The sequence below is a fragment of the Peromyscus eremicus genome, chromosome 8b (genome assembly GCF_949786415.1).
Source record: "Peromyscus eremicus chromosome 8b, PerEre_H2_v1, whole genome shotgun sequence".
NCBI classification, from domain to species: domain Eukaryota; kingdom Metazoa; phylum Chordata; class Mammalia; order Rodentia; family Cricetidae; genus Peromyscus; species Peromyscus eremicus.
Genome location: NC_081424.1, coordinates 21,965,391 through 21,981,876, shown reverse-complemented (window position 1 = coordinate 21,981,876; position 16,486 = coordinate 21,965,391). Strand labels below are relative to the sequence as shown.

The following is a 16,486-nucleotide window of genomic DNA, read 5'->3' as shown; positions in this document are numbered from 1 at the left end:
GACATTTTGCTTATTGCCTTTTAGGAATAGTGGATTATAATAGCAAATAACTTGATAATTGGGCAGAAAGTTTGGGAATAAAAAAGTCAATTGAAATGAATGATACTCGAGAAAGTATGAAAGTTCAGTATCTTACCCACCTCCTACAGTTACCCATGCTGTTGTGTTCTTAGGGGGATGACCCGTATCCTTGGCCGATGTTCTCGTCATTTCCATTGCCACACTGCTATCTGCCAGAAGTCCCACGAAGTGCTGACGTAAAACAAGGTAAATCTTTTCTACCAACAGATATTCCAATGCTCTTTGTATAGTTCGAGAAAGAGACTGTGAGGAAGGTAAGTGTTGATCTCCGTTCGGCATGGGTGCAGGAATACATGGCTGCCCAGTCCCTCTTAGTTTTCCATCTCACCCCCATTGTTGGTTTGATGGGTGTCGGTATGATGGCAAACAAGTACTGCTTGTAGCAAAGGCAAAACAAGTCTGTTCAGTGGCAGGAGATGTTTGGTTTAAAGCCTGGATTAGTAGGAACTGCTCTGACGGCTCAGAAGTGAACAGCATCTGTTGCTCTTGCAGAGGACCCGGGTTCAGTTTCCAGCAGCCACACGGTGGGTCACAACCACCCGTAACTCCAGTTCTGTGGTCTCTGGCTCCCACTGCTGGTTTCAGGGCATTGGACACACACGTGGTACATGAAGGCGAAACACTCATACACATAAAATAAACACATCTTTAAATTTTTTTTTTTTTTTTAGAAAACTGAATCAGTAGCTCCTGGTTAGTTAAATTCTGCCTATGAGGAAGTTTTCCTTATTCACTAGAGTATTTTTTAAATGACTGCTGTGTTTACATAAGCTCTGAGTTGAATTATACTGGGAAGTATATTTTATCCCCCTTTGGAGGAATCATGAATAGATGGTTGTTTAACTATTCAGCGTAACATGAGTAAAGCAGACAAATGAGCTTGCTGGGATAGTGTATAATCAAACTACGTTGCCAAACAAAATCTTGTGTCAAAAGAGGAATGTAGCTTTAGTATTCATCTTCTGAGTAATAGAACAACATTTTTAGAAGAGGAGCCATCAGGAAGACGGAAAGAAAGACCTTATAACTCAGGGAACTGTGAGTGTGGCCTGTGTGAGGATTTTGAAGGTGGAAGGCATCAGTGAGATGAGAGGGTGAGGCTCATACAAAGGGTCTAAGTTCGATGTAGGATTGCATCACATACTACCAGGGGTTATGCTCAGACTTCCTAGGCCAAGGAATTCCTGCACGGATGATGAGAGTCCACCATCAAACTTTTCACAAAGTTTAGAAGTCAGTTCTTACATCAACATCCTGTCTTTTATAATGCCATCAAACTTACACTGGAAAGAAATCATGTGGAAGAGATTGATTTCACATTCACTTAATGCACTTTAAAATTTGGGCTTTGGGTTTCACTCTTGCATGACAAAATCTATTACTTTTTCAGAGACTTGGGAGTGGTATTATGCGTTTTTTTCAGGAAGAGGCTCTTTCGATGATGCCCTTCGGATGTTTTCATGCTCACTCCCATCCTTCACTGAACCCAGGGCATTTTCAAGCATTTGTTCCATCTGCCTGTTCTTCTCTGAGTCTTTCTGGCAGACTGTTTATACTGTCTTTCATTCTTTCATCTTCTAGGTTTCAACATTTGTTACCCTATATGCTTGTTTCCTTAATATATGTTTCATGAGTACTGAGTACAAGGATCTTCCCTGGGAATTATAAATAACATATCAATTATAAATAATGTATCAATATCTGTTGTTTTTTTCCCAGTACCTTAACCCTTTTCTTGGTCAGTTTTCCTTGACATAACACTGTTTCCTTTGCTAAGTTTCATTGGGGGAAAAACTTTTATTTATTATGTTTCTGCATAACAGATTTATAGTCAGTTATATCAGCTGACATCTACCTTTATTAATTCATTTCCTCAAAAAATATTTTGGGAATTTGAACAGGGGAAATAGAAATTAAAAAATGAGGTATAAATGGACATTTCCCAAGGATAAAAATATCCATCAATGCCTGGGAATCAGTCCTTATGGAAGTATATTTTTACTGTGTTCAGAAGTGATGTATAAAAGCTCAGTGATAGATTCCTGTTCTGTCCAGAAGGTGCCGGGCAGTGGGAGGGTGTTTCCAGGTCGGTTTACTTTCCTGTTCCCTTAGATGAGTGTTCTCAAAACTCTTCTCTCCTTGACCCTTCCCATCGCCATCCTTCCTTAGGTAATCACCACACTTCTCACTGTGCTGGAAATAGAAATGATAGAGAGCAGCCGTGTGGTACTAATACATATCAGCTCCTTTGACTGCCCATATGCCTGCCTGTTCAGGCCTCTAGTCAGGACTGGGAATGAACTGCCAAAGCTGATTTGCAAAAGCCAATTTCCTCATCCTCCCTGCTTCCCTCCAGGGACAGTGCACCTTACAGTTCTTCATTTCCTCTCCTTTTTAGATCTACATCCTGTGAAGCTACAATGCATCGGTAATTTCCTGAGCCAATTCTTATGATAAATTGTGTGTGTGTGTGTGTGTGTGTGTGTGTGTGTGTGTGTGTGTATTGAGTAAGATAAGCTAGGCAAGGAAAGATATAGACACATATATACATATGTGTGAATATATTCTGTTTTTCTGGAGGATCCTATGATAGCCTTCAACATTCACAACATAGTTGGATGGAATTCACCCTTCAGCCTTCATCAATTCTCCTATGATTGCCACAGTTTTTATAAATGTGTACTAACTGTACAGCATAATCACTTTCATTAGGATGTGGTCATAGTATTTATTATGTGCTGTGGTAGTTTTCACCCCTCCCCTTGCTTTCTCTTGTCTCCCTCTCCCATTCTGGTCTCCATCCTCTTACAAGTAGCTTTCTCTTTATGTCCTTGTCTTTTTAAAAAAGCTAGATTCTCAATATAAGATAAAATGTGATACTTGTTGTCTTTGTCTGGTGTATTTCACTTACCATGGTGATGTCCTGTTCTAGGTAAATGGCATAATTTTGTTTCTTTCTGTGGTTCAGTAAAACTATTGTGTATATATTCCACTGTATCCTTCATTAGTGGGTATCCTTGTTGATTCTGTATCTTGGTTTTTATGACTATCGCTGTGACAAAAATGGATGTACAATATCTCTATAATATGCTGACTTAGAGTCCTGTAGGTATATACTCAGGAATGGTGTAGCTGGATCATATAGTAGTTTTGTTTATAGGTTTTAGAAGAACCACCATACTGATTTCTATTGTGTCAGTAGCAGTTTACATTTCTATCAGAAGTGTTTAAGGGTCTCCTCCCACCTCCTCCCAGTTCTAGGTATTAGGAGCTGACTAGCAGGAACGGGGATTGGCTAGAAGGCAGGGTGCCGAGAGGGTCTATAGGATGGAGGACAGTTGGGTCTGCCAGGAGAATCTGGAGAGTCTACAGAGAGTGGAGAAAAGGAGGTGGAGGTGAGACAGGACACTGCAGTCTGTCTGCTACAGGGCTGGGGTGACAAGGGGAAGCTGGAATTGAGGATAGCTGGGAGAGTGAAGATTACCATCCTGATTCCCTGGTCTGCATGGCTGGCGTGTTTCCAGGGAGAGAGGGCCTTGAGTGTTGGCAGGTGAGACAAATTTTCAGGAGAACGGAAAGGTTTGTAAGACACAGGGAAGGCTGTGGAAGATCTGTTTCGTCCCTTTGGATGGGGGCAGAGGTGGGGAGGGAGTGCAGCAGGTTTTCTGCTGCAGAGCTGGGGATGAGACTGGGGAATTAGAAATGGAGGATGGGAGGGAGAGGGAAATTTGCTTACCTGATCCCTGACTGCAGTGGCCATGGTGTCCAGGGACACACCTCTGTTAACTGATTTTCAAGTCATAAACGGATCTCTTGAGCTTCTCTACTATAACTGAAATTTTGTATCTCTTGACCAACATCTCCTCCAAACCTTGTCCTCCAGCCCCCCCCCCCATAACTATTATTCACCAGTTTGCTTCAAAGAGCTGAAAATGTTTAAATCTTACAAATAAATGAGGTCAGGCAGTACCCATCTTTCCTTGCCTGGCTTACTTTACTAAGCATAAAACATGAAGTCCACATGAGGTTGACCCATGTTGTTACAGTGGCAGAGCGTGGGTCTTTTTAAAGCCTAAATTCCCTCCTGTATCTTTCCCATAAGCCAAAAGGGATACTGTTTAATCAACTAACTATGTATTTTAACTTTTGTGTGTGTGTGTGTGGGGGGGGGGGGGGGCGGGTCTTCCTGTTCTTGTGTTTGTTCCTGTATATGTTTGCAAGGGAGGAGTAAGGAGGCAGGCGGGGTCTCGGTGGCCTGGAACTTGCCAAGTAGGTTACAGTGACTGGCCTAAAAGCTCCAGGCCTCCTACTGTCTCTGCCTCTTGGATGCTGGAATTACAAGCATGCCGCCACGCCCAGCTTTTTTTCTGTGGATTCTACAGCTTGAACTCAGGTCTTTGCACTTTACTGACTGAGCTGTTTCCCAAACTCCATTCTTAAATTTGCAATCCTATTTCCATCCTTCATTTCATTGCAAAATTCCCTAAGTGAGTATTCTATGTCTACCTACACCTTATGCTATTTTCTGCTGAACTCAGTAGATGTGTCAGCCCCATCTTTAACCCTCATTTTATTGAGACCTAGCAACAGCAGCATTTGGCACAGATAACCCTGCCCTCCCCACTCTCCTCCCTCCAGTACTCACCGCACCCCCCCACCCGTTCTTTGGAAACATTTTCCACTTGGCTTGTCTTCTGGAAAATTCAGTTTTCCTCCTGAACTTATGGTAAATATGCCTTTGTATCTTTTTAAAAATTTTTTATCTTTCACATCTCCTCAACTATTAAACCTGGGAGTGCGCTGGGGCTCAGTCCTTAGTGGCCTTCACTTTTACTGGTCATTTTACTGTTGCGAGGGTCTCAGCTTGTCTTGTCACCTAGGCCAGCGGCTGTCAAGCTACTATCTCAGCTCTTACCTCTGCTTCAAGTTCTGGGCTCCTGGGTCTGTTTTCGTGACATCTCTCTAGGACGGATGATGGTAAGCGCATCAGACTTAACACAACCGAGATCAATTTCTGACACTCTCTTCAAATCTGTTCCTTTGATATTCTTCCCCATTTCAGAAATGGCAGCTTTTGTGCTCCATTTCTTCAGGCAATAAGCCTAAAGGCTATTTTGGAGTTTTCCCTTTCTTTAAGCCCCGACAAGTAATCTGACAGCATGTCCTCTTGACTCTACAGATCTAAAATAAAACCTCTCTTGCCTCGTCCAGCTTGGCTGTATTCACTCTGTTCTCACAGCAGCTAGAATGATGCTTCCCAAACACTCATTGGATCAGGTTACTCTTGTAAGCAAAATCTTTCTCTTTTACCGTAGCAGGCTTGTGTCTGTGTCAGAGCCCTCCCGACACATGCTTTGTTGTAAGAAGTACGGTACAATTCTAGCATTATTTTAGCCCCTTGCCCCCACATGATTGGAACTTGTTTGCATTGTGTTTCCATTTGTGAATAACCACACATGTTTGGACCGGAAATTCGTCCTAATTTGGTAGTGGTACCTGGCATATCGTCCTAGGAAGACTGGTCCTTAACTTGCTGGGGTTCTCATTAGGAAGGAAATGTTTGAAGCAGCAGTGTTCATGCGAAGATACTTCAGGAAGAGATTTTTGCAAAGACATATTAAGTTCATAATTTCTGTATATCATTCTGATATTCTTGATATATATGTCATGATTGTAGATGAGGGAGGAAAATGGAAAATGCCAGAGGAACTGAAAATTATGTCTAGTTTTTTCTCAGACATTGAGTATGGTGATCGTAGTTCTGTGAACTTAATGAGAAAAATGGAACCAAGTTCACATTCTAAAAGGGATAAATCAGAACTAGTGTGGTTGAAACAATTAACTAAACATTAATTGTACAACACTGTGCTCAAGCTAATGATACTTTAAGACATGAAAGTTATTTTAATAGCAGGAGTCATTTATTTTGCATTTTGCTTTTTGATTCAAATTGATGAGTCATTACTCATCAATTCTGACAGATGTTAGGTTAGTCATCATTTGCACACAAAATTTTAGGATGTTATTTCATTGTTGAAAAAAACTTCATTTCAGTTATGTGCACACGATAAACGGATAGTCATTTATCTCCCAGCTTCTAGCTTTATCCTACTTCCTACAGTTAGCATCTCTCGTAGGTTACATTGCCTCCTTTGGCTTCATGGCACCAGTAGAAGCTGTGAGATGATTCATCTCCATAAATATGAATCTGGAGACATTACCTAGTTCGCTAGTTCTATTTATGAACATTTCAATGCAACATTATTAAAATTTAAGTGGCCCTTTAAAAGCTATTAATGAATAACTTCCATGTGTATGTGTGCACATACACTTGTTTTTAGCATAGAGCATCAAATGCAAGCATTACATTGCATATGTTAATTAATACTTGGAAAATACCCAAACTATTCTAATGTAATTTATTTTGCTCACTCTGCAAAAGACAAACGGGATTGTGTGATAGCCACAAAGCAGGTGCAGATTAGCATGTTAGGGGCTGCCAGCTGGAACTGTTGGAGGCTAGCCTGTAGCTGGAACTGCTGGAGGCTAGCCCATGGTGCCCTTCCTGCTTGCAACAGGATGCCTGTAAGATGGTATTCTGACTTGCTCGTCTTTATGCTCTAAGCTAGATTCCCTCAGGAGTTGTTATGACCTGTTCACCAGTCTGCTCTACTTCATTCTCTTTTCATGGATGAAGACTTCTTTTCTGTGAGAGGTGAGGGAGATGTAGACTTCCCCTGCTGAAACTGAAAAAATAGTCTGAGGAATTGAGTAGCATACTCCAGATATTGAAGGCATTAGAGAGAGAAATATCTCAGAAAAATAAGAAATTTTCTGTTTTTCTATGTCTGGCATCTTTTATTATTTTTAAAAATTACTTTTATCCCAGCTGAAGAGAGGGATTAATGGGTAAAGTACTTGCTGAGCACGTATGAGGCTCTAAGTTCAGATCCTTAGTCACCACATAGAAACTGGGTGTAATGGCACACGTATGTTGGAAGAAATAGAGAGAGCCATATCCTGTGGACCCACTTTCCAGTGAGTCTAGCCAAAATGGCAAGCTCTAGGTTCTGTGAGAGACCACATCTTAAAATAGAAAGTGGAGAAACAATTCAAGACATTTCAACATCAGCCTCTGTCCTGCACACATATTTGCACAGCTGAGCACACCTGGACACTTGGGCACATACAAATATGCCACACAGAGAGGCTACACGCACAAATTGTCTTTATATGGCGTGGAAAGCTATGGTAGGCACTTTCTGCACACACCATCAATATCCACATGTGGACCAGAGGAAGACTTTGCCATCCCTCTGAGCCTTACTCTTGGGGGGAAAGGCTATTTTCCAATGGGTCTGAAGCTTTGAGATCCTTGGCATGGCCATGCCCATGTCAACAATACACGTTCACTCAGGACTTCCACACACTGTGGAATTCTTTTTTATTGTGGTATTATTTTGATGTGCATTTTATTCAGTGGATGCTGGCGTCCTCAAAGAGGAGAGTATGCTGTTTGTCTTTCTCTTGTATATCGTTAAGTCCATTGACAAGTCCCTTAGGGTAGCACTAACTTGCTGGTTACTTTCTCAGGTCTTAGAAATGTGTGTGGGCCATTTGTTGGAAGCTACAAATATCCTGGTAACTTCTCACAGAAAGGACATTTTTAATGTTCCCAGGAACTGGCTGGTAATCACTCCTTGCTAGTGCATTCCTCTGGAGGCCTTTCCAGAAGGTTCACTTTCTTGCATCTAAGTAGAGTGACAGCTAGTGTGAGTCCCCAGTGTAAACAAGTGCCCTTCTTAGTTATAACCTCCTTTTATTATTTTAGACAAAAAGGGGAAAATGTGGTGATATATTGTGTACCCTAATAAAATTTGCCTGAAGATCAGAAAACAGAACAAACCACTAGATTAAACATAGAGGCCAGGCAGTGGTGGCGCACACCTTTAATCCTAGCACTCAGGAGACAGAGATCTGTCTGGATCTTGTGAGTTCAAAGCCACCCTGGACTGAATGAGACTGACTCAGTCTAGGAGAGAAAACAGAGCCAAGCAGTGGCGGCACATACCTTTAATCCCAGGAAGTGATGGCTAGGTAGAGAAAGGTATATAAGGCTTGAGGATACAGGAGCGTCTCTTTCAGCTAGAGGCTTTTTCGACTGGAGCTTTTAGGGTGAGGACTGAGAGGATTTCAGTCAGAGGATCTGTGGAGTTGGTGAGGTGAGATGTGGCAGTGGCTTGTTCCTTTGTCTTCCTGATCTTCAGGTAAATTATATTAGGGTGCACATCATATCACCACACTTCCTCCCTCTTCTTTCCCCCCATTGTCCTTCATCTCTGTTCTTCCTGTAGTAATTATACTTCATATTCTGGATCAATCATACAGGTATTTTTCACTATCTTTAGTTACTTTATTGAGATATAATTAATATCCCGATTCATAGATTTTTCAGTATATTCATAGATATAGTCATTCATAGCCTCAAAATCAGCAATCTTGGACTAAAACCTCCAAAAATGTGAGCCAAAATAATCTGTATTCCTTTTGATGTTTTGTCACAGCATCAAAAATCTAAGTAAAACAAGTAATGCAATAAATAAACACATATTCAATGACTAGAGGAATCAACATGAGATTTCCTCTCCTTTTATTTTACCATCATCAAATTCTGTCTTTCTGACCTTTGTCATTAGACACTGGAAATTATTTACAAATTAACATGACTTTAGAAATTCTTACTCTCAGCTGCAGTAACCTCAGAGCTGACAAAACATCCACAATATACATAGATTTGTAGTTGAAAATTCCTTCTGTAGACTTCTGTATACCTCTTTCTTGAGTTAGGTACCCTTATTACACTTAGTCTGTCATCTACAAAATGTCACTGTCACTTTTAATGGCACATAAAGGTATGCATTGCTATCCCTTTATCCCATTTTTTCCATAATTAGAAAAAGATCTCAAAATGTACAACCTTTCATTATTTCAAATTTAGCCTTTTGTGGCATCAGTATTCTATTTTACTGCTTCCTCCATCATATTTCAACTTATCTGATGGGGAATTGATTTTCCGCCTAGCAAAACATTCTCTTACTACTATATAAAGAGTAAGTTCCTTACTGATAATCACTCTTTTATGCAATGTGCCAGATAATATTAAAATACAGATAAATTCTTCTGATATCTTCCCATATGAGAAAATGGCTCAGGTTATAATCCATAACTGTAAATGGCAGTATCTCTTAATTTTGCCTATCATGAATTTTTTTATTAAAAATTAAATCTGATAAGGACAGCGTACATAATATAAAATATAAGTGAATTCCAGGCCACACTTATCGGCACATAAGTTTTGAGGTCTGAATAAATTCAGTATAAATACATGAACCTTTAAGTTCTATATATTACTGTCTGCAGGAACCATATCATGTCTTAGGTGAATACATGAGTTTTCTGCCATGCTACATGTATGTTATCTGAATTGCTTTGGCACATTATGGCAAGAGTATTAGGAAAAGTATAAGTCTTTAAACACTGTGAATTATATGTTATGGAATAGAATAGGATTTATTTTTCTGAAAAAAAATTTTCTTTTGAGATAGGATTTCATGTAGCTCTCAGTGGCCTGAAACTCATTATGTGGCTGAGGATGACTTTGAACTCCTGATTCTTCTGCTTCTGTCTCTGAAGTGCTGGGACTTCTGGTCCCTGCCACTATTAACTGCTGTGGATATTGCTGTGTATGCTGTGAATGTGTTGCTCTGATTGGTTAATAAATAAAACACTGATTGGCCAGTAGCCAGGCAGGAAGTATAGTATAGGTGGGATAAGCAGACAAGGAGAATTCTGGGAAGAGGAAGGCTGAGTCAGGAGTTGCCAGCCAGACACAGAAGAAGCAAGATGTCAAGGCAGAACTGAGAAAAGGTACCACACCACATGGCTAAACATAAATAAGAATTATGGGTTACTTTAAGTGTAAGAGCTAGTCAATAGTTATCTTGAGCTAATGGCCAAGCAGTTTTAAGTAATATAAGCCTCTGTGTGTTTACTTGGGTCCAAGCAGTTGCAGGTCTGCGAGAGTTGGGCAGGACCAGGAAAACTTCAGCTACAATTAACATATACTAATTCTATAAAATAACAGATTTCATTGTGACTTTCATTGTTAATAGAGGGAAAATGGTGTGATTTGTGTTGTGTATTTTGAGTGTTTTACAATGAGTACTACTGATGGAATAATTAGGCACTACTGCCTTCTATTGGGTCACAATGGAAACAAATACCAAAAATAGGTAACATTTCCAAAGCATAGATAGAGCTAAAATAAGAGCATGATAGTCTGTGTCATTCAGTAACATTTCTTAATGTTACAGAGTCATGGAATTTCTCGGTTTTAAGTCTATTATACGATGACAGCATTTTCTCCTGCTCCTGGACAACTCCATATCTTATATCTGAAAATTTGCTATTAACTTACTTGCATGAAAAAAAAGTATTGAAATTTAGTCTGTGGAATCATAGATACCTGACTTTTCCTCACTAGAATTCTATACTAATTTAACAAGACAGTTTTCATTCATTTCTACTGACTTTATCTAACAAACTGTCATGTCTTATTATATTTAACTCCCTTTCCCATAGGGTTGTATTTTGTCTTTTCAGAAGCTAAGTCCATGTCCATGTCACCTATGAATTACCTTCACTTATTTTTTATGTACAAATGGATTACAGTGCACTGAACAATCCTAACAGTATAGGTCCAGTATTGACTATCACCATAGAATGGCTAGAAATAAGCTTTCTCAAGGGAGGGAGGGAGAAAGTTGTACTGTAGTTGCAGCTCTTGTTTTGTTTTGTTTTTATTCCCTTCTTTGTGGTGATATTTTATTTGTGCACCACAATAAAGCTTTTCTGGGGATTAGAGGACAGAGCCATCCACTATATTAAACATAGATGTCAGGCAGTGGTAGCACAAGCTTTTAATCCTAGCATTAGGGGGGCAGAGATCCATCCAGATCTCTGTGAGTTCAAGGCTACTGTGAGAACAGAGCTAGGCGTGGTGGCACATGCCTTTAAACCTAGTGCCAGTTAACCATAGAGGTCTGGAGGTCTGGACAGACAGACAGGAAGTGATAGAGCTGAGTGGAAAGAGGAAAGTGATGAAGCTGGGCAGAGAGGAAGTAAGATGGCAGGGCACAGAAAGGTATATAGGCATGAGTATACAGGAAATAGCTCTCTTGGGCTGAGGATTTCCTAGCAGTAGGAATGTCACTGGCTTCTTTCTGCGTCTCTGATCTCCCAGCTTTTACTACAATATCTGACTCTGGGTTTTTTAGCAATTTGTCTGACACTTCTTGCTTGTTTCTTTCGTAGTTTCAGTGTCCTACTGTGTATCCCAGGCTGACCTTGAATTCAAGGTCTTGTCTCATTCTCTCCACTGCTGGAAATACAAGTGCATACTACCATGGCCAATTGCAGTAATATTTTAATAGAGTAATGGAAAGTGTTTAAATAACAAATGACTAGATTGCCTTGCCATAATGGTCATTCTGATGACTTATACAAAATTTGGGGTTACCAACCCTAAGAGCAACAACAACAACAACAAATTGGTAACCTATGGGCAATAAACATGAGTGCTCAGAAACATTATGATATGAATATAATACCATGCAACATGATGGTGGAAATTAGTTATTCTTGTTAGAAAAGTCTTTTGAAGTCTATCTTACACATATAAGTATATAAATATAGTTAACAATAAATTCTCCCTTTCCTCAAATACTTATCTAGTCGTTTTTTGTCAAATAAGATATGTTCTCATTCTTTTATTTCTTTATTACTTTTATTCTTGGAATTCAAATTTGTTATTTACAGATAAAAGTAGCTGACGCTAATTTGACATCGACTCATTAAGTGATAAGACTGGTAAGATCATGGTTTCTCTCCTGGGCTGAAGCTCTTAAAATAGCTACTTTAAACTCAAAAATACTCATTTTCTTTTGTAGAATAAGGCTTTATTTCCATGTGTTTACTCTTTTAAAATTTTAAATAAGTATATCTGTGTCAAATAAAAACAGATAATATGCTACTTTCGTTGAGTAAAATGATAAAAAGAGATTCCTCGTTTTCTAAAACTTTGCTAATGTCTCCTACAGTAAATGCTTAGCCAACAAGTATAGAAAAATGACACTGTCTATCTTTAGGAAATGCAGTTGCTTTAACAAAGACTAGGAAGACTTCAGATGCTCGGTTGTTCACAGTGAGACAGATGGAGCTGGAGATCCTCATGTTAAGTGAAGTAAATGCACTTAAAAATGACATACATCATGTATTTGACACACTGTGACAAATCTCATAAATCTGTCATATATGGAATCTGTATTTAAAAAATGTAAAAAGGAGATAAATTTGGAAGAGGAAGGAAACTATTGGGGCCAGAGAAGCTAATGGAGGTAAATATAAGCAAAGTACATGTTTTGGTCAGTGTTCTGTTGCTATGAAGAGACATTGTGACCATGGCAACTCATAGAAGAAAACATTTAACTGGGGCTGGCTTACGGTTCAGAGGTTTAGTCCATTATCATCATGGCAGGAAGCATGGCAGCACACAGGCAGACATGGCACTGGAGAGGGAGCTGAGAGTTCTACATCCAGATCAGGTGGCAACAGGAAGAGAGTGAGCTTAGCTTAAACATTTGAAACCCCAAAGCCCACCCCCCAGTGACACACTTCCTCCAACAAGGTCACACTTCCTAATAGTATCACTTCCTGGTGACCAAACATTCAAATCTATGAGCTTATGGGACCATTTTTATTCCAACAACCGTATTCCATTCCCTGGCCCCCATAGACTTGTAGCCATATCGTAATGCATAAATGCATTGGGTCCAACTTCAGAGATCCTGATAGTCTATAACAGTTTCATCATGGTTTAAAAATCCAAAGCCTCTTCTGAGACTCATGGCAATGTCTTAACTGCAACCCCCTGTAATATCAAAATCGAAAAGCAGATCACATACTTCCAACATACAATGACACAGAATACACGATGGCACAGAATTCCAAAAGGAGCATAATGAGGAAATACTAGACCAAATGAAGACTGAAAACCATCTGGGCAAACTTCACACTCTACATCTCCGTGTCTGATGTCAAAACACTCTTAAGATGTCCAACTCCTTTCAGTTTTGGTGATTGCAACACACTTCTCTTTTTTTGGGCTACTGCAATTCCCTGTTAGGAGCTCTGCTAGCCAGATATCCCACAACTCTGGCGTCTACAATATCTTGGGGCCTCCAAGGCAATCCAGGCTTCACCTTCACAGCTTCATGCAAAGTCTTCTTTGGGCCTCCATGCAGGAACATCCCTGACACATGCCTGGCATCAGCAGCTTTCCTTAGCCATAGAGGGAGATTCCATAACCCTTTTCTTGAATCCTTGACACTAAAGCCAGAACCATGTAGCTGAAGCTACCAAGTTCTGCTGCTTACTGGGTCTGGAACATGGCGTGCTTGTTTGATTACATCTTCATCAGCTTTCTGTTTTTGATTGTTTCCTTCACTGCCTAAGCTTGGCTGTCCTGGATCTCACTCTGCAGACCAGAACTGCCCTCAGACTCAGAGATCCATCTGCCTTTGCCTCCCAACTGCTTTAATCTTGAGGGATTAAAGTGGTGTGCCACCTTGCCATGTTCTAAGCTTTTAATTCCTTTTCAGGAGTTGGAAGTTTACCTGGGTGGGGTCTTGTCTGAGTTTACCACTTCCTTTATTCCATTTAGGATCAGGCTTTTCTTTAAACTTGTTATCTCCTTGAGCACTGAACTTAGCTCCATTACACTTCCTAGTGTTCATTTTCTCCTTAAACTCTACGTTTTGTATTTTTACTTGCTCAGCTTGCTCCTTTTCAATATAGATAGGAGCTGCATAAGTTTGGCCACGAAAAACCAAGTAACACAGTCAATACTAGACTGTTTTGAAATCTCTGTCAATGCCATTAATACAAAACACTTCAATTTAGACTCAGTCATATTTTTTTTGGACAAGGGCCAAAAGTATCCACTTAAAAAAAAAAAGACCACAAGAATAGTCTCTAGGCTACTGATTAGTATTCATCTCTGAAACCTCTTGAGCCAGCAATCATAGTCTACATTTCCCTCAGCACCACTGCCTTCCATGTTCCTACTAGGATGGCCCATTAAGCCCCACTTCAAGTGTTCAACTGCTTTCCTAATCCAAAGTCCCAAAGTCCACATCCCATCAAGAAACATGGTCAGGCCTATCACAGCAATACCCCAGTCCCTTGTACCAACTTATGTTTTAGTCATTGTTTTTTTTGCTGTCAATAGACATCATGACCATGGCAACACTTATAAAAGAAAATATTATTTGAGGCTGGTTTACAGTTTCAGAGGTTTAGTGTAGGTGTAACCGTCTTATTAAATAAGAAACACAGAGCCGATTCAGAGATGAAAGCCAAGAGGTCAGAGCAATAGCTAAGAGCTGAGATTAAAAACCTTACCCTTCACTGCCACTGCTGTCCTACCTCTCTGCAAGAGACCTACTTCCTGTGTGTTTGTGCTTTTTATTGACTTTCTATTCTGCCTTCTCATTGGTTGTAAACCCAACCACATGACCTCCTCGTCACTGCCCGTCTGTACAGACCTCCAGGTCTTCTATGGTTGGTATTGAGATTAAAGGCGTGTGTCTCCATGCTGGCTGTATCCTTGAACACACAGAGATCCGCCTAGCTCTGCCTCCCAAGAGCTGGAATTAAAGGCATGTGCCACCAATGCCAGGCTCTGCTATGACTTGCTATTAGCTCTGACCCCCAAGCAACTTTATTTATTAACATACAAATAAAATCACATTTCAGTACAAATAAAATATCACCATAGTTTAGTCTATTATCATCATGGCAAGAAGCATGGTGGAATGCAGGCAGACGTGGTGCTGCAGAGGTAGCTGAGAGTTCTACAGCCACATTGGCAGGCAACAGGAAGCAAGAGAGACTGGGCCTGGCTTGAGCTTCTGAAACATCAAAGCCCACCCCCAGTGACACACTTCCTCCAACAAGGTCATACCTCCTAATAGCGCCACTCCTTGGTGACCATTCAAATCTATGAGCCTATAAAGGGCATCTTACTTCAAACCACCACAGTATGTTATATACTTATATGAAAACGTTGTGATGAAACCTGTTGGAATAATTATAATATGTTGAAAGAGGAAACGTTTCATATAACTTTCAAACTTAGAGTTGGGTAAATTTCTGTCTGTATCCCCTGTGCTTCTTGGAGATTATTCTGATGCTTTCTCTTGCTTATTATGATAAAGGTAATATGAAAGGGTGACAATGTTAATATGACTGGAAGGAAAGGACTAGAAATAAAAATGGAAATCAATAATTCTACAAAAAAGCTTTATGATTCAATTCTGGATGTATGAAGTAGACTGGGAATCTCTTGGTGTAGTTACCATGATATTTCTGTTCCTTCCATAGCATTGTATATTTTTGTATATAGAGGTTCATGATTGCATACTGAAATTAAAACAATGCTTGTTTCCTGAGTGAGTAGTAGGGTTTCTCTGTATTTATATTAAGCTTATATTTTTTCTTTTTTTAAAATTGAAGTTTTTTTGTATTATATATTATGTTTTTCTCCATTGTCTATAATCTTATATGATAAATATAATCTTTTAATTATATATTTTTGGTAAATTATATAATATCCCCAATTATTAAAAATGAATTGAAAATTTCTACTCTTCACTCTAACTCTGGAGTTCAGAGAGGAAACAGGGTCAGTTTTCAGTGGTGAATACTAGAAAGGGGAACTTTTTGTTTTTCTTTTCTTTCTTTTTTTTTGCATTTTCTTCAATGAGAGTTGGGTTAGTTTAAATTAAATATTTTTATTCTCTTCTAGTTTTTCATTGGTACCTGTGAATTATATTGGTCTAAAGAAGGGACATGCCCTTCTCTATTGGTCTAAGGAGTATAGAGAGGAGGGACACGCCCTTCTCTGTTGGTCTAAGGAGTATAAAGAGGAGGGACATGCCCTTCTCTATTGTTCTAAAGAAACATAGAGAGGAGGAACATGCCCTTATCTATTGGTCTAAGGAGTATAGAGAGGAGGGACATGCCCTTCTCTATCTTGTAAGATATACCAAACTAATTTTTGGATAAAGAAAATGGTAGTTTTTTTGTGGTGACTTTATCAGAGCTGAATTATAATAACTGAGTCATAATTTATGATATTCAGCTTCTAGAAATATAATACTGTTAGAATTTCATATAATTGCCTGCAATTAAAGTGGGGTCATAAGTCAATAATGGAATTCTGATACTCAGTGACCTGATATATATATATATATGTGTGTGTGTGTGTGTGTGTGTGTGTGTGTGT

General features: G+C 39.5%; 1 protein-coding gene across 1 annotated transcript in view; it reads left to right on the top strand.

Annotated features, from left to right (window-relative positions):
• Positions 1 to 16,486, top strand: part of Tbc1d32 (TBC1 domain family member 32) — a 206,097-nt gene that overhangs the window by 134,249 nt on the left and 55,362 nt on the right. The window contains exon 25 of the mRNA XM_059272587.1: positions 174 to 267. Coding sequence (XP_059128570.1) covers positions 174 to 267 — 94 coding nt within the window. The remainder of the gene's footprint in view (positions 1 to 173; positions 268 to 16,486) is intronic.